Source organism: Poeciliopsis prolifica, unplaced genomic scaffold (genome assembly GCF_027474105.1).
Source record: "Poeciliopsis prolifica strain line A6 unplaced genomic scaffold, Auburn_PproV2 SCAFFOLD006, whole genome shotgun sequence".
Lineage (NCBI taxonomy): Eukaryota > Metazoa > Chordata > Actinopteri > Cyprinodontiformes > Poeciliidae > Poeciliopsis > Poeciliopsis prolifica.
Window position 1 is genome coordinate 17,259,520 of NW_026562381.1, and position 27,393 is coordinate 17,286,912.

The 27,393-nt window shown below is 39.0% G+C and overlaps 2 protein-coding genes across 2 annotated transcripts; both read left to right on the forward strand.

Moving 5' to 3' along the window:
- The first annotated feature begins 912 nt into the window (after window positions 1–912).
- Window positions 913–8,112, forward strand: LOC129360274 (leucine-rich repeat, immunoglobulin-like domain and transmembrane domain-containing protein 3). The gene is made up of 4 exons (XM_055030376.1): window positions 913–1,318; window positions 3,285–3,751; window positions 6,237–6,542; window positions 6,663–8,112. Exons 1-4 carry the CDS (start codon window positions 1,203–1,205, stop codon window positions 7,679–7,681), a joined length of 1,908 nt encoding a protein of 635 aa, XP_054886351.1. The 5' UTR covers window positions 913–1,202; the 3' UTR covers window positions 7,682–8,112.
- Window positions 8,113–9,372: 1,260 nt separating this feature from the next.
- Window positions 9,373–27,393, forward strand: LOC129360254 (pro-epidermal growth factor-like). Its single transcript, XM_055030356.1, has 22 exons — window positions 9,373–9,836; window positions 12,253–12,452; window positions 12,750–12,931; window positions 13,127–13,348; window positions 13,446–13,648; window positions 13,739–13,852; window positions 14,176–14,298; window positions 15,127–15,246; window positions 17,640–17,765; window positions 17,899–18,035; window positions 18,212–18,360; window positions 18,520–18,624; window positions 18,827–19,050; window positions 20,703–20,870; window positions 21,029–21,178; window positions 21,259–21,396; window positions 21,485–21,601; window positions 22,619–22,784; window positions 24,474–24,638; window positions 25,446–25,548; window positions 26,615–26,705; window positions 26,781–27,393. Exons 1-22 carry the CDS (start codon window positions 9,710–9,712, stop codon window positions 26,900–26,902), a joined length of 3,252 nt encoding a protein of 1,083 aa, XP_054886331.1. The 5' UTR covers window positions 9,373–9,709; the 3' UTR covers window positions 26,903–27,393.

Sequence of the window (27,393 nt, forward strand, 5' to 3'; positions counted from 1 at the left end):
TTATTAAATTTTACTTAATTTTTTAGATCAACATAAGAAAGTAAAAATGATAATAATAATTTAGGTTAAGATTGTTTATTCGTTTATTATTTCAATCAACCCAAGAAAGTTGAAAAAATAATTTAAGGGCTTTATTTTATTTTGTCTCATTTTATTGTTTAGATCAACCTGAGAAAGTAAAAAAATATTTATGTTAAGATTTTTTATACTTAAGTTTATATTATTTCAGTTTGTGATTTAATGCATTTCACCACTAGATGTCTCCCATCTCTCAGCTCTTCAGAACCTAAAAAGCAACGTTTCCAGATCAACTGGGCCTCTGGTAAGGATGTGTCGCTTAATTTCACACTGAGATAATTACAGAATTCAGCCTTTAATTTGAGCCATGTGCTGGCGTGGCTTTGAAAATGCATCTTCAAACTAGCAGAAACAGAGAATAGAAAACCAAACCTGCAGCTTTTAAACTCCTTATCTAATATAAATAACACAACAATGGTGCAGGAATCAGGTGACAAATAATGCGCTGATAGTTTGAGCCACTCTGAGTCTGTTGCTGATGTTCAGGTGTAGTTTGGCTTCTCACCTAAAACCACTGATCCACTCTGCCAAGGAAATAAATAATTTCCCAGATTACAGTTTGCATGTTGGTGCCAGACAGAATAACTCTCCTCTCAGGTCTTTCATATCCATCCCACTTAAATAATACAGCATGGAAGAAATTCTTGGAAACTTCAAATAGCTTCAAAGTTAGGGACATAAGTACCTGGTCTAAAAACAGAAGCACAAATGCAGAGGTTGTTAAAGTGGATTAAGAAAAGCGTGGCTGGCTCACGTGAGAGAAAACCTCATTAACCACATGATGAAAAGACAAGATGGAACGGGGCGAGCCACAGTGGAGAGCAGCGGCATGTTGAAACAAGCAGTGTCTCCTGCTGCTGAGCCTGTGTGACCCTGTCACACCTACCAAATCCTTCTCTAATCCCCCCTCCGCCCCAACCCACTGGTCAATCTCGCAGGTCACCTGTACCCATCCGAGATCCTCAGCCTGGGTGCCGCCGTCTCTTACGGATTTTGACGAGTCCTTCTTTTTATTTTATTTTTTCTCACGTTTTCTGGGAATTCTTCTGGCTTCCAGTGAATCCGGATGTCTTTTTTCCTGATATCTCCTCGATGTGAGCGTTTTGGGAGCATAGGGTGACGCCATGCATCGACTGCTCTGTCTGCATGTATTCCTATGCTGTCTCAGTATGGCTCTGTCCTTTTGTCCCTCGCAGTGTACCTGTGTCTTTCATGGACGAGTTGACGGAACAGGAACCAGGTAACCAGAGCTTTATGGAGTATAGACAAAAATGCACCTTTCTTTAAATGGAAGATTATTTACCCCTAAACAATAATAGATTTAGAAAATCTAATTTTAAATAAAATAGTTCTGTAGGCCAGTCAGGGTCCATAACTTTGGATGCAATACTGAATGAAGATTTCTCAGAAACATCCCTGCTGGTGTGTTCAGAAAAATTGGTGCATGACCCATATAATTGTTGACCTGCTGGCCTTGGCGTTTTAGAAGCAGCTTAAGAACATAGGCACCCAGATAGTTTTACAATTCAATTTATATGAAATATTCAAATGTTTTCAGCTAATGTGTTTCAGGACATTTCACTTTGGACAAATTGTCGTCCCTTACCAACTTCAGCACCTTTACGAGGTCTCTAGCTTGAGTCTCTGTTCTTGGGTTAGTTTGCAAATTTGTAAGTTAAGTACATCGGCAACCATAGAGTTTTACAATACAATTTATATGAAATATTCACATTGCATAGGATTTCCTCTAAGCCTTCTGACCAGTATTAACTTAATGTTATGCTCATGGCATTGTGCTAATCCTTTTATAAGTGAGGAAGCCCAGCTTTCAGTCTGATTAGTTGCATTAGTCCTAGACTTTCTAAGAAACAACTGAAGGCAACAGTTCAGTCCATAAAAAAAACCCCAAAGCTGCAGGTAACTGAGAAATTAGCAATAGCAACAGCTCTTGAGCTAGCATTATGGGCCCTACACTGTACTACTGTACTACTGTAGAAGTTGTTGGGGTTTTTTTTCTTCAGATCCAGACAACTACATGTCATTCCTAAATATTTTCTATAATTACCTTTCAACAGAATTGCTTGGGTCAAAGGTTTTATTGCTCTACCAGCTTCTGGCTTGTTGTAAAGTTTGGCCCATTCCTCTGCAGGACTGAGTTTGGCTTGTAAGCTGCCTTACTGTGTCCACCAATTTTCTATGGTATTGAGATCAGGACTTTTTGACTGCATCAAAGCCTGACTGTTGTCATTAAGCCACTTTGTATGGGTAGGATCATCGGAAGACTCATTCATGCCTTTAACATCTTCTCTGGTTTCAATGTGTCTTCAGGCACACAGGTTTCAACTTTCCCCTCCAAATGTACCAGTGGTGGCAATGAGGAAACACTTTAGTTTTAGTTTTATTAGACCACTGAACATGTTTTCAAAATCAGGATCTTTGAGTGAACTTAAAAAATGTACTGTCTTATTATGTTTTTTTGAAGCATAATGAGCCCATTTCAGCCCATGAGCTTCAGGACTAATTTCACTTTGGACAAATTGTGCTTCCTTACCAACTTCAGCATCTTTACAAGGTCTCTAGCTTGAGTCTCTGTTGTTGGGTTAGTTTTCAAATTTGACATAAAAAACACCTGAACAGTAGCAGATTGTATTACATCACACAACAGAAGTCTGTTTGATGTGTTGCCCTAAAATACAACCACAGGTGTGCCTTCATTGAACTTAAATGTTTAGAATTAACCCATTAAAAGCTTAAAAGGTCATGAACTCTTCATCCAGACTTTTCTATAGTGTTTAATCCTGGACTGCCCAAGTTCAGTCTCTCCTCCAACACACCTGAATGAATGAACCACTTATTACCAAACCACTTCAGAGGTGAATGGCTGATTACTGATTCAGCCTCTTATTCAGATTTGTTGGAGAAGGGATGCCTCTAAAAGTTACTAGACAGTATCCATTGAGGACTCAATGTGAAAATAAACTTCAGAATTTGAAGAAAGTAACTGAATTGAAAGAAAATGTCAGAAGTGTAGCTCTCTCAGTGAAAAGCCATACTTCTGCATTGTATATTATCAAGTCAGAGGACTTCAAAGCCCTTTACACAACAATTAGTCATTCACCTACATTGTAACTTACCAAATAAAAAAATTACTTTATGTTATGATATGTCTTCTAATACAGGTCAACCAATGAATATTTGTCTTTCAGATCTGTTCTCTGTAACGACCCGGACATGTCTGACATCCCCGTCAACGTCCCTGTGGACACCGTCAAGCTCCGAGTAGAGAAAACCGCAGTGCGGCGAATCCCAACCGAAGCTTTTTACTATCTGGTGGAGCTGCGGTACCTCTGGATTACCTACAATTCCATCACATCAGTGGATACGGGAAGTTTTTACAACCTGAAAGTGCTCCACGAGCTGAGGCTGGATGGAAATATGATTTCCGTTTTCCCTTGGGAGTCCCTCAAGGAGATGCCAAGGCTGAAGACGCTGGATCTCCACAACAACAGACTCACCAGTGTCACTCCTGAAGCCATCCCCTATCTAGTCAACATCACCTATTTGGATCTGTCCAGCAACAAACTAACTACCCTGCCCTCTGACCTTATGGATATTTGGCCACCGTTTAATGGTGTGCCCATCTCTTCTAATGCCTCTCAAAAAGTCGTGCTAGGTGAGTGGAAGCAGTTCAGTCCAGCTTGGTTTTACAGGATGATAGGGCCAAGTCAGGACACTTTTGGGGTTGTTGTCAATTCCCTCAGGAGTATATGATGGAGGGGTGCTGAACATCAGGTCACTCTCTAATTAGCTTAGCCTAAGTAGTGCAAAACCTGAAGTGTACTTTACCTTATTGTCCTAATTTGATGCAGAATAATCACCTAAAAAAGGTTTTGAGTGTCATTATAAAACCTGGAAGTAGAACAACTGTTCCACATTCACTCACCATGTTAAACAGGATGAGCCTGTTTAAAATGTAAAATTATTCATAAAAAGTGTTCAGCTTGGGAATAATTCATTTTGATTCTGTTGCACTTCTACTGCAGCCACACATAAACAAACACAAACATGCTTTCCACATGAACAGGAGCAGAATTTGGTCATACATCAAGAAATGAGCCAATGGCCTTTATAAGGTTTATGGTTGGACAACAAATGTTTGGTTACACAATTAAAGGAAATAAGAAGATGAGCAGAAAGAAGGGAATGAATATGACTGATTGAATTCTCTGAACTTTGAATATAGAAAACCATATGCCGATAATATTGGTAAATATTGTCAGGCCCATTGTCTTTTTTCCTCTCTTTCTCATCTGTGCTTCCATCTTTCTGTGACCTTTAACCTTTTGGCTAATTGCAATGTCTGATGTGAGCATTTGCTGCATTCAGACTTTAATCGGTTAAATATTATATTAGTGTAAATCACACATAAATGTATGATAAACGCAACAATTAGACTCCAAAGAGTCCTTTCCAATATTAATATTGCACACACTGATATGGTGATGATATTATAGCTGGGATATATTGTGTAGTCTTCATTTAATCTTTTCTTTAATCAATGATTTCAAATATATTTTTCATATTCTGCTCAACTGTGAGGAAATGTGGTGATTTGACGGCAGCTCCTGCAGACTAGCGGCAGCAGCAATTAGCAATTACCTGTTGGCATCGAATATCTGCTGAGCTTAACGTACAAACTACAATGCTTTTAAGTTATTTTTGATATTTACAGCATTTTTTGAGTGTTACTTGACTGTGCTAAAAAATACAAAATACTTCCCCTTTAAGTAACTGGTGGTAGTCACTAATCTGGTTTGCTCTGTCATTTATTAATGTAAGCACATTTTAATCAGGACAACAAATCTGATTGTATTGCTGAAACATATTGAATAAAAGAAAATCAAATGAATATCAAGAAAACAACGTGGAAGCATAAAATAACTGAAAAACCGTTTACTTGAACAGATCAATCAAGAGGATCTCAGTGAAGGGTAAACTTTTAGATAACCGATTTGGTTTTGAGAAGCTTAAAAAAGGCATTTAAAATATTTGTTCTATCTTTTCTGCTGTAAGGAGTCATTAAATAGATTTAAGAGCAGCCACATCGTCACTGTGTATGCATGCTGTAAAACAAGGCTTCAAACAGATCATATTGTTGCTGTGACTGAAACCACAGTCTTTGTTTTTAACAGAATAAAAGCCTTTACCTCAACCCAACTGCAACTTTCCTGTTCTACTCTTTAAATGTGGCTTTTTGTTCCAACCTGAAAAAAAAAAAACAGACAAGCATTAGAATAATGTAAAGAAATAAATAAAATGCAATTCTTACTGATTTGGCTTCTTATATTTCAGTATATTTCTGTGTTTTTTTCGACTCCCACTGAAAACACACCTCACTGATACTTTGAGCAGCTGCGCTTGAGTCTTCCTCACTCACAACTGTGTTACGTTGTTCACTTTCAGTTTGCGACACGATCAATCAAACTGAAAATCATACAGTTCCAGTAGATGGCCAAGTTGTATCTCTAGTTTCAAGGCATCCTATATGACTTTTGTTTTAATTTTATAATTTGAAATTAATAATTTTTCTATTTTTTAAATCCTTTTACTGACAACTCAGTAAAATACAAACTAAGCATAAACTAGAGTATCATTTGGGCCAATCACAATATTGCCCGAAACTTAAGTTTTTGCTTGTTATAATGTGTACATAGAACCCTACAGGGTCTAAAATGATTTATTGTATGAAGTTTATTTTGGACTTGTGACACAGATTAGGAAATGTTTACTGTAAGTGACCTGATGATGTTTATTCTACAGTAAAGTCAATGGAAACTCTGTTCCCACAAACTGTAGGAAGGCCAGCGGCAGATTACAGGTGCTTTGCGACTCAAGTCAAATTAATCTGTTGAAAGGCTTAGCGTGCGCTGGAACACAGGTTTGTGTACATCAGGTGTTTACTGCCGTACTTATGGAGGTTCTTTAATTAAATAGTTTAATATCTTGTTACTGAATGCAAAGTGCTGACACCTAATCCATCCTTCACTGGCTCCCACAAGAGTCAAATGTTCAGTATTGTGAATTTTCAATAACATAATACCACAAGTTTTATATCAAATTGTAAATAATTCAAATCTCTCATGTCTTTTCATTCCTAGGCCTTCAGGACAATCCTTGGTTCTGTGACTGCAAAATCTCAAAGCTGATAGAGATTTCCAAAATGGCTGACACCCCAGTGATCTTGATGGATTTATTTTTGACCTGTGCCACGCCGGACAATCTAGCCGGTGTTCTTTTTCAGCGTGCTGAACTTGAGAATTGTGTGAAACCATCAGTGATGACTTCTGCGACCAAGATAACTTCGCATTTAGGCAGCAATGTCCTCTTGCGATGTGACGCCTCAGGATCTCCGACTCCAGTTCTTTATTGGACCAAGTCCGATGGCTCTCCAGTTAACAACACAGGTAAAATAAAATGTCTTTTTTAGAAAATATAAGTTACATTTTTGATAAATAAAAGGTGGGTGGAAGTCTTCAGTAACTCCAAACTTTTAACAACTGCTTTCTTTTTGCTCCACCATTCAGTTCAGGAGTCACCCGGGGAAGGCATTAACTGGTCCATCATGAGCTTGCATGGAATCGAGCATAAAGATGCTGGGAACTATAGTTGCAAAGCAAAGAATGTTGCTGGTGCTGCGAAAGCCACCATTTCTTTAACTGTGGCTGGTACCACGAGCACTACTGCTCCCCCAGTACGACCCAACGCTGGAACTGGACCAACCAGCCAAGGCACAGCGATCACTCCACCGACTGACACTTCTAAATCACCACTCACTGCACCAACAGCCCTTCCTGGATCATCAACACCTTCTGCTGCCCAAAAGCCACCCAAACCAATCTCTGGCAACAGTTCCCAGAAAAGTTTGCTCAAAGAGACCAAAACCCAGCAAGGCGGCAGTGGCAAAAAATTAGCAGCGGATGAGAAAAGTAAGAAAACCGACAGCTCAAGAGGTCTCAAAGACCTGGAGATTGTAGAGCAGACGGCTGACAGTGCAGTGCTGCTCTGGACTGCAGGTGGATTATTGAATGATGCCCCACTTACTGTTGTGTATTCACCATATGGGGAGGATGACAGTAAGAGGACGATGGAGACCAAAGCTGGAAGCGGAAAAGTGCTTCTTGACGGACTGTCTCCTGGAATGAGATACTCAGTTTGCCTTGTAGCTAAAGGTAGCGCCACTGGAAAAGATCCTTGCATTGACTTCTACACAGAGGACGGAGAGCAGAACATACTTTTCTTTATCATAAGTGGAATTGCCTGCATTTTGGTTTTGCCTCTAATTGCTCTTCTCAGCTACAAAATTCTTGTCCTTTACTGCAAAGGAAGCAACACATCTTTGGATACAAATGAGCTGGAAAAAGAAAGTTATGTCAAATTTGAGACAATCTCAATGAAACGAAGAACTCTGAACTCACACCCAACTGAACTCTGGGCAAGAAGACCGACGAATGAATCTGAGCGTCTGTTGTTGTGCTCCCGGTCAAGCATCGACTCTCAGATGACCTACAAGAGTGACAGCTCTCGCTCTGAGTATCTCTGCTGATGTCAACATACATTGCCAATAATTTAACTCCATGCTCATCCATCTGCCTTTCAACATTCTGAAGAAAATGACTAAGAAATTATGCATGTCCTTTTTTATTAATGGTGTATAAAGAATGATTGTGATGTACTGAGAATTGTTCCTCTTTAACCATTTAGAAAAGTGTGGAATGGATCACAACAACCCCCTTTATCCTATTCCTGAGCCTTATACTTCATACAGTTCATATAGTGACGTTGTCTTCAATGCCAAAACCATAAGGTTGGAATTTAGTGGTGATCTCAGAGAAAACCCATAATATTCTCCAATACGTCATAGTTTCTGTAAGGATCCAGCTAATCGTTGCCTTACTAAACACAGAAGTACAGTACTGTTTGTGTGTTTGTTAGAACACAATATGTGAATCATTTAATGAATGTTGCCACATTATATTTTCACTTGTAAATAAATGTTTCCTTTGAATATAAGAACTATTGTATGACTTTCTTGCATGGTGTCTCCATAGAAAAGTATTTCAAAATAATTTTATAAACTCTGAGGAGCATATAGAGAAAACCATCTAAAACCTTTCAGTTACTGTTTTAAAACTTTATATTGACTTGAGTTTTATGTGGTTATGATGCCCTGATGATACTATGAACGTACTTTATAGTTTAATCAACGAGTAGTCAATGTCACAAGTTTGTTTTAATGCTTTTTAAACTAGAAGGTTTAGAATGAATGAGTTACTAAAGAGGAACATTTTCAACAACCAGGCCAAGATTTTTGAAGAAAATAAATAACTGAGTTGTAAAAATCTCTGAAGATCTGAAGTAAAAATGGAACAACTTCAGATAAAATGATGATTCCACAAAATCCTGCAATTTATTCCTCAATTGGTTCTGTTTGTAAAAGGATCCTCCTTTTTATTTATTTTGGTTAAAATCTCACTTTTCTAGCTTTTTTTTAATTTATGGAGTGAAAATCTCAACATATAACCTCTACCTGCTGATTCAAACTCATGCATGACTCTGACTAAACCACCAAGTCATTCTGGTGTCTTATTACCAGCATTAACATTTTTATTATCCGTCTGGGGTGAAACGGTGAACAAAGGTCAGTGACCTGCAGACTGGAGACAAGACAACTTTCTCAGCAGCGTAAATCTTCTGCTCCTCTAAAAGGTTACTAGTGGTGATGCTGGTTCTAACAATAACCCAGTCATGGAGAGCATGAATAGAGGCCGTGGTCCCCGGCCTCTGACAAACAATTTAAGGATAATCTGTTCCACCGGGACAGCGTTCTCTAGAAATGAGTCATTCTGTCAATTCCTGCTGGGAGCCAGATGAACCTCGACAGGAGACAAGCTGACTTTTCATTCACACACCAACCCCAAACAAAGTGCTCACTGTGTTTTTTAGCTTGTGTAAAATGTTAAATGCACATTTACTGTATGTTGGTTTCACACACTGAAAAACATTCATTTTGCTCCTGAGTTAAGTAAGACAATTCTTAGGATTCCCACAGCCGAGTAAATAAGGCCCATTTCTCCTAATTTTCCTCAAAAACATCCATCCGTCTAACAAGGATCAGGTCTGTGGGTGGGGAAGGAGAGTAATGAGTTGCTGGGACCTTTTTTCAGATCAGTTTAGAGCAAGTCTTGCTACAATGCTGGACTAGATGTGCAAAATCTGCCACTGGAGTGTCAGGAATTTCAAGCTTTGCTTCCAAAAGAGACAGTCAGAATCCTGAAAGTGGGGAGAGAGCCAGACCTCACACAGGTTTTTTTTTTTTTTTTCTAAGTGTAAAGCTGCAGAAAGAGTTGCTATTCTTCCTGAGAGGCCTGCAGTCTTCTCAGAGGGGTCCTGCATCCCCCAGCAGGACATCTGCTGGTCGGTGACGCTCTCTCTTGGCTTCAGCGTCGGACAACCATGCCAAGAACACAGAAGAAAACTTTGCTAAAGTTTTGGGAATTCTTGTGTGCCAGTGATGACAGTGGAAATGCCTGAGTCAAAGTGAGCAGGTGCAGCAGGAACAGAACACAGGATTATGCTGGCTGCAATGATTAAAACAGCACTGGTCTTCTTTTTGGTGCAAAGCACTGGAAACTTGGCGCTGGGCGCAGCGTGTTGGGATGAACGCCTTTCAGGAGCGGGAAGAAACAGCAGCTGCACGCGTGAGTTTATGACACGAACCTCTGATTCTAAAGGAACTGCTGGATGCACTTTACCTGAAACTGCTCCAGGCAAATTATTCTTATTCCTTTCATCATTCTTCAAAAACTAATTTAATAGCTGGACAAGAAATGTGGATTTTACTTTAGAACAATGAAGCTCCTATACCTACCTCATGATCTAGCTAAGATATGAAAGATTACCCAGATTACACACAGTATTGTGCAAATGTGAAAAAAATATGTTTTTTCTGCAGATTTCTGATGGCAGCATATAATATTAGAAAACAGATTATTCTACGAATAATTTGTTAACATAAAGAATAGAATAAAGATAACAGAAAGGGCTTCACCTTCTAAAACATGATGGAAGATCCAGTAAACTTCACCAAATGTTCACTCAGACAGCAGACTGTCCTGTGGGTGGATGTCAGCCTGAGTTGTTGGCGGAGCCACATGTTTACAGATGCTGAAGCCCAAATGGTCGACTTCAGTTTATCAGCACACACCATTTATCACAAACTGTCATTTAAATGTATGCATTTAAAATATATATATTTTTTTATTTTAAATGAATTATAGATGCTAGTAAAGATTTAGTCAAAAACAAATAATTTCTATTCAGTTTTTTCCTCTGAATATACAGTCTATAGGTTTTCATCCATCAGATTATGCTACAAAAATTATTTAAACTATTTTACTCATATCATGAGTAAATGGTGGAATTTTTATATATTTGTATATATTAATTGTAAAAACTTTACATAATATATTATGTAGAGGCATAATATAGAGACTGAAAGTTTCTAAAAGTATTATTTTATTCAAAGTTCAAAATATAAAATCATTTTCAACTCTAACACATCAACTAAAGTATGAATGTATGTTTCCTATTTTGGCTGATGAACATATGAAATAAATTAATAATGAAAAAAAAATCACAATATGTTTGTGAACTTAAATCCTCCTTGCTATGCTGCAAAACCAGTAAAGCATCACAGCATTTCTTAGCTTAGTCAAACATCCTTGGGAGCATTTTGTGAACTTCTGAACCAGTAATTTATCAAGATGACCCAGTGATGATTGGTCCCAGTGATGATTGGTCCCAGTGATGATTGGTCCCAGTGATGATTGGTCCCAGTGATGACTGGTCCCAGTGATGATTGGTCCCAGTGATGACGGGTCCCAGTGATGATTGGTCCCAGTGATGACGGGTCCCAGTAATGATTGGTCCCAGTGATGACCGGTCCCAGTGATGACCAGTCCCATCATCACTGGTTCCGGTCATCACTGGGACCAATCATCACCGGGACCAGACGTCCTGGTACGTTGTTTGTCTGGTGAAACTCGTCATCATTCCACTGAGTTAGCAGCAGTGTCTATGGACGCACATGAGACCGTTACAAAAGACGACTTTCTGACAGCGGGTATTTAAATAAAGACTGCAGAGTTTTGGAAAGGAACTCAGCTCCCTGTTATTATCTAAAACAGACATAAATGCGACTGCCCTGCAATTCATTCAAGGTTCAGAGAAAGAGCTGCTGGTTGCTAAGGGATGATGTTTTATTAAGAAGCAGCTGAAAAGACATTTCAATAATTTGACAAGTTAACAGCAGAGTGACAAGAACGACTGTTAAACTGTGACGAGGTATAGAAACTTTCTCTTTGTGGGTGAAAACATGAGGACAAGAAAGCAACGTTCGCCATTTAAGAACTATTTCCTTGCACAAAAAGCATTTTACTCTCATTAGACTTTTTATTATTATTATTTCCTTTATTTAACCAGGTAAACCCCGTTGAGACCTGGCTCTCATTTTCAAGAAGTCTGCAATACACAGCAATCTGGCTAAACAAAACTAATGAATACATATGCACAAGTATAAAACAATAAAAAACTATTTAAAAGCAGTGACACTGTTTAACAGAATCACATTGCCTGTTTATGAGAATAAACTCAATCTTCATTTTCAATATTTGCTATGCAATTTTTAAAAGAAAGCTCTTTATCTAGAATAAAGACAAAATATTTATAATTACTGAAACTCAGTTTGTGCACCTACAGCAGTTGTAAGCAATAGCAGGATTTCTGGTCTAGAGTATGAAACAAATGTTGCTTTTGTCTCATCCACATTCAAAACCAACTTCAGAGTTTGTAAGCGTGTTTGAATTCCATTGAAAGCAGACTGCAAATACTGTATTACCTGTGAACGTGAGGAAGAATAACAGTAAATTACTAACTTATATGCATAAAAATTATAAAAAGCATTTGACATCATCACACAAGTTATTTATATAGACTAAAAACACATTTTCATGCAGTATGATGCTTCAACTGGATTATTATTGCACATCTTAAAATCCTTGGAAAGAAATTTCTAAAAAGCACCTGCAAAGATTTGTGTCTTTTGGTTCCTTCAAGCCTCTCAGCCGTTCCTCCTGTTTGGTCATGGTAAATCCATCCATCGGATGAGCCTGGGTGGAAAGAACCACAGACGGCTTGTTGCTGGAACAGGAAGCTCCATCCTTCTCGACTTTCATTTCAGAGAAGAGAGGCTTTACTGGGCCAACAGGCGCACTGGCAGCATCTACAAAGCATCGGTGCAAGGAGCACACAGACAGGTGATTATCCAAAAATGCTCCAGGGTTCATGCTTAGAAATCTGGAGTGGATCCTTTGCTTTGTGTGAGTATTTAAGATGAGGTCTACAAGGCCTGAGGTTTGGCAATATTAGAGGTTTAGTACAAGTTTTATTTCTCTTTATGTTTTACATCCAGTTGGACAACTGTGACCAAGTTTGAGAAATCTGGAGACATCACCAGCACCAGAGTCATGCCAGCTTGAAGATTAGAGTTTCCCAAATCATGTACCGTCAGAGGTTTTCGACTAAAGACGTTTAAATTGATGTTTATTTTGCAGAAACTGTATTCATCTGCCAAAGACATCTCCGGGCTCACAGTGGACTGGGTTGGGAACGGCGTATTCTGGACGAGCAGCATAAAGGGTCAAATCAAGAAAATGGATTTAAATGGAAAAAATGAGAGGACAATTTTAAGACATTTGTCTCAACCAAAGTTTATAAATGTTGATCCCACTCACAGGTAAATGATCCAGTTACAATGAAATCATTGTGCAGTTTTTTTGGTGGCAGATTGACAGAAATAATTAATGTTTTGACTGGAGTCGGATTTCTCTTGTATGATTTGTGTGAAAAATAAAAATGACCTAATCATGGGCATAAAGTTAGATGAAAAATATTTCAGAATATATGTGAACAATTTCCAAAATGTTCTCAGGTTTTTGTTTTGGCTGTCTGGTGGGTCAGAAATCCAGCGATCTGATCTCTCAGGTGGAATGAAAATGACCGTTTTAAAGCTGGAGGAGCAACTTGAGGCTCTTTCTGTTGACCGAGGAGACAAACGGCTGTTCTGGGTCCAGCTTGGTCTCCAAGGAGAGCGAGCCGTCGCCTCCTGCGATTACAGTGGAAACTCACTGCACATCGTGGACCTGCCACTTCAGTAAACAAGCCCTCTGTCTGATCACTCATTCATTTATGCTTGGTAAATCTACAGTGATGCTAATTTTTAACAATATCATGTTAACATATTTTTTTAGGTCTCAATCACTTGGAATATCGGTTTTTCGGGAGAATGTTTATTACACTGATGCTGCATCCGGCGTTATAAGAAAAATAAACAAATACACTGGAGGACAACCGATAGACGTTAATGGAAAACCGATGGTCAAACCTCCGGTGGACATAAAGGTGGTCCATCCAATCATCCAGCCAATGGCAGATACTTCCTCACTATTTCCAGGTTGCTTCATTTATGTCATCTTCATTTTTAGTTTCTCCACATTTGAATAAGTAAACGAGCTTCGGTGATGAATGTCTTCTCGTCCAACAGGCTGTAATGACCAAAGCGGAAGCTGTGTGAATGTGTGTTCCCGTTTAGAGGAGCAAGGGGTTTGCCGGTGCTCTGAAGGCTTTGCTCTCAGTAACCATGGCACTCACTGTGAAGGTAACTCAGTTTTAAACAACAACACAATCAGAATGGTAGTTGTTCAAATCTTCACATCTGATCTTTACATCTGATTGATCTATTCTGAACGTCAAATAACGTCATAAAACCAAAAAACTTTAAGTTTTCAACCAATGTCGAAACCAATGTTTTCTAGTTGGCTTCGTGGAAACAAAGACTTTTATAAGATTTCATTTTTATTTTGTATGTGTTGTGTATAACGTCTTAGTGGACCAGGAGTCTGTTGAAATAAAGCAATCAGGACACAAAAAGTTGCAGCTACTCATTGACTGAAATAAAAATCACGTTTTTCTGTGACATAGATGTGAATGAATGTGCCCACTGGAACCACGGCTGCTCTCTTGGCTGTGAAAACATCCCAGGCTCATATTTCTGCACCTGCCCCAAAGGATACACCCTCCTGCCAGACGGGAAGACATGTCAAGGTACCAAATAAACATACACATTATAATATATTCACAGTTTCATTCAAAACACAAATAAACAAAGCAGACAACTAAAACAGGCAGTGTTACCCTGTGATGGGCCAGTATTAGCAGATAAAACTGCCTGTGTGCTATATCGGTCCGACTCTACTCCTAATCTCTTCTTCCCTAATCTCACTGCACAATAGGAGAGGTTCCCAGGCACAATGGGATTAGATGGTGAGGTGACATTTGCAATAAGGAACATATCTTGTCAGCAGCTTTGTCTGTTGAAGGTATTTAGTAGACAACCTTTGCCAAGGTCCAGTGGAGAAGAAACATGTTAGACATTAGAGATGAGAGCAGAGATTACAAGCATAACAATGCAGCTTCATCATGTTGGTTTTATGCAAAATTCTGACTTTCAAAATAATACAGGAGTTTGTCACATCTTAAATCTAACCCCCCAAAAATGTCAAGAGCATTTTCCACAGAAACACTTTTCAGCAGAAGGAATTTAACTTTCCAGATCAGAATCACAGCCTGCCTCCACGTCTCTCATCCACTTTCACTCGCTCTGTTGTGAGCTAACATTACATCCCTCTGCGTGTGAGTTTCTCACACTTTCTACTATTTTAATGGGATTAGACCTGATTTCATAAAGGGATTTCACCAGAGCAGAGCCTAAAGGGCTTGACGTCCATCCAGCTCATCTACCACCAGCGAAGCCCTGAAACACGCTGGAACGTCTCAAACATGCAACATTTCCTGCACTCATTCACTTTAAACCTCTGCATATTTATTCCAAACTTGTTCCAAAGTTAATCTGTTATTAAATTTATTTTACAGAAATAACACCATGTGGCGGCATCATAAAGTGTGGACATGGTTGCATACCAACAGAACACGGGGCCTTGTGCGTTTGTCCTGAGGGATCGGTTCTACAGGAGGATGGACACACTTGCACCGGTACTGACAATGTGACACCAATCAGGTCCAGTTAACAAACTTTAGGTCCAGTAATCTCTGACTAGAATTTGTTGAAGAACTTAACCAGCAGGGGGTTTTCAAACAGCACCGGCTTCTGGCTGAGGATCTCCGACAGGCAACACAACAAAATAATTGATGAAAAACTTCAACTTTTAGAAGTTTTTTTTTTACTTTATTTACTATTCCATAATTATTATATTCATTTAGCATAATTTCTACCTCATTCCTTCTGATGTTAGTTTCCCATGAGTATTCAGGCTCCACAGCAGGGCTGCTGTCGTTTTCTTGGTCGTTTTCATACATTTAGTCCGTTTGGTGATCGATCCATCAGCCTGAGGAAGAAAACTGACTGTGAGCCAAGCAGAAAAATGAACAATTTATTTTAAAAATAATGGTGTAAATACAGATTAGGTTAAAGAAATATAATTAAAATGTATGATAAAACAATATATAAGTTTCAATTTTGTTATCCGCTTTGTTTCTCCTCTTCCCCCAGTTTGTGACGTCTCTCTAGCGCCATCACTTTGGAAAACTGTTTTAAAAAGTAATTAGGCATAACTCAGTGAACATCATAAAAAAAAAAAAAAACACAAAAAACTTAAGATTTCAGCTTGATAAAAAAAGTCAATATTTATATTAAGCTCTGTGTTCATCAGGGTCGTTTCTAAATGCTTCAGTAAGTTCAAGCAGACATTGAAGAAAACTTTGTCAGTTCTTAACATGGTTGGAAGTAACAGGCGTTTCACTGGTACCTGTACAAACAGATGGTCCAACACAGGAGAGCAAACTCACCGGGTCAAGAATCACAAGTTCAGCTACAGCTTAAAAACAAGAGGCTTATTGGAGACAATAATGTGAATGTTTGGGTCAGAGAAGATGGAGGGTTTAGAGGGATGAAAGGTTATTCATGTTTAATGGTAAACATGAATAAACAAGACCAGAAGGAGCAGCTTCAGATTTCATCTTTCCAATTCATACTTTGCAGCCTTAACTCGTCTACCAAAACAATTCGAAAGGCATCTTCAGGGAAACGTTCAGATAATCAGACAACAACAACCCAAACACTGAGCTAAATCACTGGTAGGACTAGTGACTCAGTGTCCGAAGTGACACATGGTCCTGTTAATGTGATTGTTCTGAAAACATAATACTTTTACTTCTAACCATTTTCAGAACAGAAGAAGCTTTTTGGATCGGAGGTGAAACATTTTGAAGAAGTCCGGTTGTCTTCTATATAAAAGCTTAGGATTATTGCAGTTTCCTCTGTATTTCTTCTTTGTTTAACTCTTATTATATTTTTCCTGTTTCTTTTAACAAGCTGATTTCTTGAGTAATCAGCTTGTTAAAGTAACTCAAAAGAATGTATTGTAAAACAAAACATTTTCTAACGTAATCTACAGAGGCCTTTTGATCATTTTGCTCTTTTTAACAATTTGACGTTTTACTGAAACCAACGAGCCTCATCAGAGCCGATGCCACAGCTGAGCTTCAAACCTTAAAACAAGAAATGTTCACAAACCAAAAAGCTGGTCGATATTATTTAGACAGAACAGAAACAAACTTCTGTTCTACTTGTCTTCCCATTGTGAGCAAATATTAATTATTCAGAGGTGAAGTCAGCTACTGGGTGCAGTTTCTGTAAAACACAGTTTTACTATTTTAAAACAAAGTGAACATCATAAAACCAGAAGTCTCTGTGTTTTCTGAAAGGCTGCAAACATCTTTAAATCAGCACTTTTCATGACTGATAAAGATTGAAAGCTAATAAAGATGAAATCAAATTTACTGCACTTCGTTAAGACTTCCTGTTATCTGCTTTATATCATGCTCTACTTTGTACCCTGAAGAAAATCTTGTAGTAAATGACTTCTTCATAAATCTTTTTAAGAGCTGTGACTTTATTTTTGCACATTAAGGTTTGTAAAAATAAAAAGTTGACTCCAAAGAGTGTATTTCTTAGTAGAAGCTGGTCGTGTTTAATATCAGATTCATTTCGCATTCCCTGGAGAAAGAAAAAAGGTTTGGAACATGAGGGTTAAAGGTTTAAATAGTTACATTCTGTAAGCTTTGAGACTGCAAATTCAGTTATTTGTCTTTTTTTTTAGCAGTTTATTTCAATAAATTGTGGCCGGAGGTGGAATACAAGGCTGAATTCACTTCACACAAAAATGTTGCAAGCACAAAATGAACCTTTCACTATACCAAAAGGAACACAGGGACAAATTACAGGAAACACGATGTCCAACAAGTTTTCTGTTGCTGTCCGTCAGCGGTGAAAACTGATGCAATAATAAAAATACATAAAATTATTGCAAAATATTGTCAGAAGCAGAGTGTAAATCTGGATCTGTGTTATTAACGCTGATCTCCAGGTTGCTCTTCAGCAGACAGAGGTGGCTGCAGTCAGCTCTGTTCCTCCATCACCCCGAGTCGCTGGCAGTGTGGATGTCTTCCTGGGTACAGGCTCCACCAAGACGGCAAACGCTGCATTGCAACTGGTGAGCCATTGCAGCAAAACAGGCAGCAGAGGCAGAGCTGCCTACACAGAAGCTCCTCTTATGCATGCATGTCACTGCCTACATCTCTTTCTGCCATACAGCTAATTAGAAAATGCCATATTCTTTTCTTCAGGACCTCCTGCCTTTCTAATCGTGGCCAATGTGATGGATGTGAGAAGAATGAACCCAGATGGGACGGAGGAACAAACTCTAGTGAAGGAACCCAGAGGAACAATCTTAGCTCTGGACTTTGACCCTGTCCAACACCGTGTAAAACTTCATCTTTCATCCGTTTTCCTCCCGCATTTTGTTTTTATTCACAGCTTAGCAAACATAATGTTCTATTGCACTCTTATGAGATGTTTTGATGTGCAGTGCCATCTAGTGGTCATTTGTAACATCTCAATGACATTTCTTTTTTTATAAAAATTGGGATGAATTTCAAGGTCTACTTTGCCAGCATCAGCCAGAGGACGATAGAGCGGCTTGATCTGAACACTGGCTCAAGAGAGGTTCTTGTCTCTGAGAGTTTGGACTCTCCAGAAGGACTGGCAATCGACTGGGTTCACCACACTATGTACTGGTCTGATACAAGGTGAGCAATGTATGATAAAACTATAGAAATTTTACTAAGACAAATAAATTAATGCTGGCACAAAGCTGGCTGTTGCTATGCAGTTTAACACATTTTAGGAGTCAGTTTATGGAAATGGGTTTTGTAAGAATTTAAGTATTTATTGCATTTGCTCTGCAGGAAGTCAGCCGTTGACTGCAGTACACTAGACGGACTGAAGAGGAAAACTGTTGTGAAAGAAGGGCTGGAAAAGCCCAGAGGAATTGCGGTTCATCCCCAAGCAAAGTGAGTTAAACTGATTTTGTTTTTCCCAGCAATAGAAACTAAAAAACTAAGCAAAGACTAATAGACTTTGATTTTGACCTTTAATACAAATCTAAATAAAAAAACAACTCTCAATGCCCATAGCTAAAGGTGTGTGAAAACTTTTCTAATATCATGAAACCTGATATCTATATTTTTCATGTTGGATCACCTACTTCTGGAGGAAGTTATTCTGGACAGACACCGGCGCTCAGCCTGTGGTGGAAAGCGCCACTCTGGAGGGAAGCAGCCGTGTGATGGTTGCCAGCACCGGCCTCGTGTCTCCCACCGGTCTGACCATCGACTTCACTGATGATCGACTCTTCTGGTGCGACCAGATCAGGGGCCTGATAGAAACAGCAGCTTTGGATGGTTCTGATCGACGGGTCCTAATAGAGAACCAAGTAGGTGAGGTTTGTTTGAAGCATGTATTCAACAAAATTAGACATCTGTAATGAATCAAAAACCAAAACAGAAAAGCGTGTTGCAGATCAGGTTGTGGTATGGAAAATTACAACAAAACGTATCAGGAAAAATCTGCAGTCGTCATCATGCTGAGCAAAAACAAATAAATGACATGTTGTCCTGTAAGGCAGAGTCTAAATGTATAAAGCATATTTTATTAACGAAACAACAAAAGGTGAATATACTTTTTTTTTTTTTTAAATCTAGGAAAATAGATGGAAATATAATACAGATACAATTTATACATACAAACATAAATATCCATTCATCTTCACAGTTCATGCAGGGAGCTGGTGAGTGATAAAGCTTTAAAGGTAAAACAGGAGAAAAGACAGAAGCTAACCGATTTAATGCTTTGCACAAACAAATCTTTAAAAATTAATCTGCTTTTATCAGGCAACAGGCAGAGACCCAAGCAGAGGAATCACTTCATGTGTGATCAGTCACTTCAGCCGGAAGCGAACCAAATCCGATTTATTGGATCGCTCGTTCACACCTCCAAATATGTGGCTGATATGTGGTCTATGAGAACCGCAAACAACCGCAAAGTGTCCCGCATGCGCAGTGCATGGCGCAGAACGTCACGTGACGCAGGATTGCCATTGTTCTGCCAAAGGCCATAAAAAATAAGATCATATGATAATTATGGAGCAAATCTTACGATTTTAAAGTCGTTGACCGATGGAAGGCAGAACATTAACAACTTCATCCTCATCACAGGCCGCCATGTTGTTCTTCCCCGCATCATAGTAGTGACGTTTGTCGAGTAACAATGACGTTCAAGTCGGATGAGCGCGACCTGACCTCACAGACTGACCACATATCCACATGTGATCCTAAATCCAAATGGCCAAATGGTGGCATTTGAAAAAAAAAAAAATCCGATCTGTTTTGTTCAGACGGTAATGAAAAGATCAGAGACAGAAGGTCACATTAAGGGGGAAATATCGGTTCTGAGGCCATTTCAGACTGCAGTGTGCAGCTCTGACGTCACAGTGCGCTAATTAACCTGATGAGCAACAGGTGTGACAGCTGACGGCTGAGAGCAGAGGGTGAACATTGGGCCAATGGCTCCACCTAGTGGACAGCATCAGAAATATTTTGTCATCAGAGTTTTTTATTTATTTATTTACTTTTCTTGAATGGTACATGATAAAGATTTTACTTGATAATTATGTGATTATCAATATTTAGGCCAAAGTAGATCGTTAATCCTGAGTTCCAGGCCTTGCTTTCACCTGAGACTGGTGTCAATTCTGTTTCTGTGAGGGTTTTCACTTTCGCTGAATCTTTTTTATTAAATTGTTTAGTTGCAAGAAATTGTTTGCCAAAGTTTGTTGAGTTCACAAACCAGTTTTTTTCAGTCTCCATCTGCTTCTCCTGCACATGCCAGGAGAAGCAGATCTGAGCCTCAAGGGTCCTTCATGTTCAACCTTGAGTTTGATCAAATTAAAACTATTCAGCTACAGATTTGTCTTTCCATTCATTAAATGGTAAAATGTGTAAAAATGCTTATTTACCATTTCCATTCCTTGTGCAGTTGGCCATATAACTCTTCAGTTATATGCTCTTGTCTTCTGTTGGGATTGTCCTAGGACGACCCTTTGACCTCGCAGTTTTTGAGGACAGACTGTGGATATCTGAGTGGGAGCACCAACAGATAAGGAGCGTCCACAAGCGGACTGGGCAGAAGCTGCAGCGTATCCATGGCAGCTTGGCTCAGCCAGCATCAGTGGTGGTGGTGCATCCCCTCGCTAAGCCAGGTAGACAAAATAAACAACGGTGAATACAATCTCCTGTCAGTTCATATGTCATCAGGCCACTAGGTGACATTTTGGGTATTAAACTCCAGCTGAAAATCAGATTCTGTGTCTTAGTGAACCATGAAAACAAATTTAATGTGTTTAAAACTTCTCCTCAGGAGCAAATGCTTGTCTTCACCTGAATGGAGGTTGTGCTCAGATGTGTGAAAGCAACCAGGGACTTTCACATTGCTCCTGTTTGCCTCACTTCACCCTGTCAGCTGATGGAAAAAGCTGCTTGTCTGTCAGTTCTTCAAATGTTTCTGCAGGTAAAGTAGTTAAATTTATACTCAGATACGTTTGGGACCATCAAGTTTAAACTAAACGTTTGTTTCTCATTATTATACAGAATCTGGCGATAAAACCTCCAACCTAACTTCTCTGAAAAACAAAACATTACATGAGGAGAGCATCATCCCACTGGCGGGTGATGATAGGAAGGCTGAAGGTACTGACCCAGCTCTGTTCACAGAAAAGATGATTGCAGGTAATGGTGCCCTGTTAGCACCATTTCTTTTATTCTTATGCTCCAGTAACCTTTGCAGCGTTATTTTGTCACTCTGTTCCTCTGTCAGACCAGAATGAATGTTCCTCGCTCCGCTGTGCTGTGAGTGCCAGGTGTGTGCTGGATGCTGGGAACCCTCTCTGTTTGTGTCAGGAAGGCTTTACAGGTGACGGACAGACATGTCTGGGTAAGGTTTCCCTTAATGCTGAAATTACAATTCTAAATAGAAATCTGGCAAAACTAGCAGCTATTTATGCGTTTACATTTGATCTACCTCAGGTTGAACCAGCTCGACCTGAAACTGTCTGACAGATTTGGCAACAAGTGATCAAGCTGTTTTCATTTAAATGGATGAGACATATAGTGTGCTCCACTTCGGAAACAGATTTGGCAACAAACAAACAAAAAAACATTACAGGGGAAGAATAAAGAAAAATAATGAAGAGTTAGAATATAGACTAAAATGGATTACATACTAGTAATTATTATTCAAAAGCAACAATAAACAAGTGGATTTCTAGTCTTGATTTAAAGGAACTCAGTGTTACAACAGTTTTGCAGTTTTCTAGAAGTTTGTTTCAGATTTCTGGAGCATAGAAGCTGAAAGCTGCTTTTCTATGTTTGGTTTTGGTTCTGCGGTGCATAGCAGAGCAGAAGCAGAAGACCCGAGAGGTCTGGAAAATGTTGTCGATTTAACAAACAGTATTTGTTAAATCACTAACAAATGCTGTTGTTGGTGATTTATAAACTAGCAGTATTTTAAATTCTCTGAGCTACAGGGAGCCAGTGCAGGGACTTTAGAACTGGTGGGTCAGTACGGCAGCAGCATTCTGGATCAGCGGCAGCTGAGGGACTGAATTTTTTAGGCAGACCTGTGAAGACACTGTTACAATAATCAATGCCACTAAAGATAAGCACATGGATGAGTTTCTCTAGATCTTGCTGAGATATAGTTCTCTAATCCTGGCAATGTTCCTCTGGTGACAGAAGGCCAACTTTGCAGCTGTCTTAATGTGGCTCTAAAGGTTCAGGTCACAGTCTAAAACTACACCAGCTTCCAGCTGTAATAACTGAAGCTTTCTGCTGACTCGTTCCTCTTCAGGTCCAATGATAACAGCTTCAGTTTTGTTTCTGTTCAGTTGGAGAAAGTTATGACACCTCTACACATTGAGCTACCTAAAATGACTAAAATGATGTCCTTCAGCACTGGACCGCACTTCGCCGAAGGCAACATCTCAAACTCCCATGGATGTGACGACCCAGCACCACATCAGCAACTCAGCAGAGAAGTGCCCTCCCAGCCATGATGCCTACTGTCTGCACCACGGAGTCTGTTTCTACTTTCCTGAGCTAAAGTCCTATGCCTGCAAGTAAATACATCTCCTCATGTCTGATCTCTCCATTTCATCCACAGGCTTAAACTCTGAATTTACTGAAAACTCCATGTTGTGCGCCATATAACTTGCTGCACGTTGAACTATTAGGCAGAGAATATTTGGTTGTGGTAATTGTGACACGAGCTGCTGTTTCAGACAACATGCACCAGGTGTCACTGTTGTTCCACCACCTACAACTTTAACGCCTGATTGTTAAAGGGTGATGCTTTAGACAAGAGTTGTATCTGTCCTTATTAGCAAAGAGAATCGAGCACATTTTAAATATAATTAATCATAATAAATTATAAATCTTCAAACCCATCCCTGGGTGACAGAGCATCACTCGACTCAGACAGGAGAGCAGAAATACTGACTCATTCCAGGGATTCACCAGCATCCGAAACTCAGAGCACCAGAGTTAAAAACATCACAGTCACATGAATGTTCCCACAAAACGTTTTTTAATAGCAGGAAATCCCCTATGACATGCTGGATATTATAGGTGGGCTTGATTCATATGGAGATTTAAAAGTGTAGCTTCAAATAGGAAAAGTGGCATTTTTAAAATATATATATTGAAGTTAGGGGATAACGTATGGAACACCATTTGCAAAGTTGCATAAAGATTTTACAGCAATAATTTGGGTTAATTAGCTTGTCATAAGTGAAAAAAAATTATAGTATTCATTCATTTATAGATTTTATAGATTCAAACTAAAGAATCTAAAAATAGAGCATATAATTCTAACTGTTGGTAAGACTGAAAAATGGTGCAGTCACTGTTGCTGTAGATCAATTTCTAAGTATTTGTTTTGTTACTAAACGTATCTGTCAGGCTGACATGTTGTACATATCAAAAAGAAAAGGAACAATAACCAAAGAGGTAACATTAGCATCAATTAAAGTAATTCAGCTTCACTAGCAGGAGTTTTTATAGAGGTTTGTAAGACTCAGCTTTTATTTTGATGGTCAACTTCCATTCATTGAAGAGAAAATTTGCATATTACATAAATAGTTTTGTTTAAATATTTAATTTGTTAGGAGTTGAATATTTAGCTTGCTAACTAAACATTTAGTTGGAAACTTTGATATTTATGTAAATTATTACATTTATACTATGGTTTTTATTACCATGATAAAACATGGAAGCTAGAAACCTGGAAGAAAAACCTGTTAGAATTTGCAGAACACTGGAGCTTCACCGTCCAGCAGGAAATAACCCTAAAGACACACACACACACACACACACCCATCCCCCCCACACACACACACACAGACCACAAAGCTGGACTTGCATTTGTGAGAACAAAAAAATGTGGGTTAAATCAAAGAGCATAAAATAAAATGCTTGTCTCACGTTCCAAAATTTTAGTTGTAAAAATTGTGTCAAAATGTTTAATATTTTCTTTTCCCTCTTCAAATTTACATCTATGATTGTTTGAGGTGTGCCTAAAATTTGATGATTCTTTCCTTGCATATGAAGAACTTCCTGGTTTGCTCAAATATTGTTTGTGAAGTGGCTGCATGTCTCTTGTAAAAACTATTTTCATATATGCCAAAGTAAAAGTAGTATTTCATCTAAAGATTAACTTGAGTTTAAACATTTCCTCTTGCTTGAATCTCAAGTTTTGAATTTTCTTGAATAGGATAAAAAATCCTTATTTGTCTGTGTTCATTGTGCAGCTGTATCCGAGGCTACTTAGGGGCAAGATGTCAGTTCAGTGACCTGGAATGGCTGGAGCTCCAACAGGCTGAGAAGGAGAAGGAGAGAAATCTGGTCATTGGAGGCTGCATGGTGGCGCTCATTTCCATCATTTCCATCACAGCCTGTATCACCTACTGTTTCCGGTGAGTTTCAAGTGACGGCTGGCAGTAGTGAAGGCCAGATGTAGGGTGATGCTTTAAAAGTTGAACAAGGCCGGTGGAAACAGATCTAGAATCTTGTAAGTGGGTTTTCAGGGTTTAACACCACAGTTATTAAAATCAACCCGAAACATGTTCAGTTGTGTAAAGAATGATCTGCCGTTCTTTCCAGTGAATCAAACACCATTTAGTGAGAGCCATGTAATGGCCTCTGTCAGACAGCAGGGGGCGACGGGAAGCTAATCAAATGGTGAACAACTAGCATGCAATCCTGCTTGTCTGAGTAAAGCCCAACTCTTCTGCTTTGTTTCCAGCTGAGATGTTTTTAAGTAGCTGATTTGTTTCATTGTCGTTTTTCTGCCGGCTCTTTCCCTTATTTTGCTTCACAAAGCGCCTCGCTACACAACCCCACGTCCTACAACATCCCAGTATTTACACTCCTGCTTCCCCAGTGGAAATGGCACGCTTTCAATTACATGGTTGGTTTAGCTTGTTCTACAGCAATTACACACAAAAATAGGTCATTCCTCGGCTACTAAATGGAGTCGGCGAGGTATGACCTCAGTGGAAACGCTACATGGTCGCCAATAGCGCTGCCTCAAATTGCCTTCTGCACTTGACTGAAAGCTTACTTGTGAAGTCTGTGAGCTTGCTGGATTTGTTTCACCTGCAACCACAAACAGTGAAGAAAGGTCATGTTTTAGAAGCAAGAAAATCAAAGTGAGTGAAGTAATGATTATCATCTCTGGCTAATAAACATTCGGTGGTTTTCATTTATCTTTTATTCTGAAGATCTAAGAGACTCGTCCTCAAACAGACCTCAGAGGATAATGTGAGTGAGATCAGCATGACTGATGGGAGCATGTCTGAGACGACCACCACCAGCGTTCCTCGTGTAAGAGCTCTATCAATTGTTTTATTCTCACATGGTCACATTTTTACTTACAAATTTAAATTTGTGCACATATATATGAATAAACGTTCCTCATACTTGCAGAAAATACAACTTCTTACAGCATTCAACTAGGCTCTGGAGTAATTCCAGCGAGACATTTAACCACTTTTAATTTCAGAACAGATAGTTCATGGAAATTGTTTGGTATCCTGGCATGATACATTTAAACATAGTTCATTACCCGCTTAATGTTAGCCTCCTTTATCCAAACCAGTTTGAATGTGTTTGAAATCATGGTGCTGTTGGAAGATTAACAAGTTATGAAAACATGTCTGGAGGAGTCAAGACAAAGCTTTCAAACCTCAGTGCCTGAACCAACTGTCATGCATGGTGGTGATGGGATCATGCTGAGGGTCTGCATTACAGGTGCCTGTTCTGGCACAAAGCGGAAGAAACAACAAATGAGGATTTCATCCAGATTCTCTAATTTCATCTCAAGTCAACAACGAGATGGTAAAACTTTGACTTACCTTTTGGTTTCATCATACTCCCAAACACACCAGAACTGGTTTTGACTTGGATAAAACAGGCTAACATTCGGGATCTAGAAAGAATTAAATCTTGATTAAACTGAAAATTTGTAAACTGTGCATGAAGATTTGGAAATCAGCTGATTAAAATTATCTGCTCAGAATCTTAGATCAAGATTCTAAGGATGCTAGAATCTTGTTAGCTACAAAAGCTTTTTTATGCAGCTTGCTAATATGTATAATGTATGTATATATATAAGCTTGTATGTACTATTTTTACCTGGATTCTAACATTTTGCATTAGATCTAAACTTATGCATCAAATTTATATTCATGGAAACAGAATAGAAAACATGGATTATTAAAAAACCTTATGAATAATGGATATGTGCTTTTCTACCCACATTAAACTCGATACCAGAAATGTCTAGTCAGCCATGAATCCAGTTCTATTCATTAACTTATTACCACCATAAACAAATATTGTAAAAATATCAAAGTCAAAGCTTAAATATGTCTACTATATGCATCCACAGTTCTTCATGATAACAGAAAATGGTGAGAACAAGGAGGCCATCCACCCAGATCCAAGGAGAGCTGCCTGCTCACCATGTGCTACAGAAACAGGTGCCAGAAAAATCCTTCAACAAGTTTTCTTTCACACTTTTCAAACCAGCTGTAATGATACAAATATGTTTTCAGCCATCAAACCTATGTCTGAACAGCCAACATCAATTTTCAAACATGACAAAGAATATGGGAATTTGAAGCTTCCAGATGTGACCACAGAGATTGTCCAGCCTGCTGCCCGACCTGCCGCTTAGCCTGACGCCCAGCCTGATGCCTAGCCTGATGCCCAGCCTGATGCCCAGCCTGCCGCCCAGCCTGCCGCCCAGCCTGATGCCTAGCCTGATGCCCAGCCTGACGCCCAGCGCTCGAGTACTTCACCATCAAACTCAAACACAGACAATTCTTCATCTGTCAAACCAGAAACAAAATAATACTCCTACGTCACAGTCACCTCCTTCCTATTTCAGAAGAACCCAAAACAAAGCTGGACCGCTCTGTAGCATGTAGAAGTATGAAGATATATTCTATGAAGTCCATTATTCCATCAGAACCAGGAAGACGGGATTTTATCCTGATTAAATCTCCATTCCATGTGGTTTGCTTTCAGTTCACACAACAGATATGATCCTTTTTTGAATGTTTGGCATAAATTTATGTGATTTTGTTAAACTTCAGATTTCCTCAACTGTGACTCTTGCTAGCTTAATGTCCATTAGCATTTGCAAAAAGAATGACATAGTTTCAT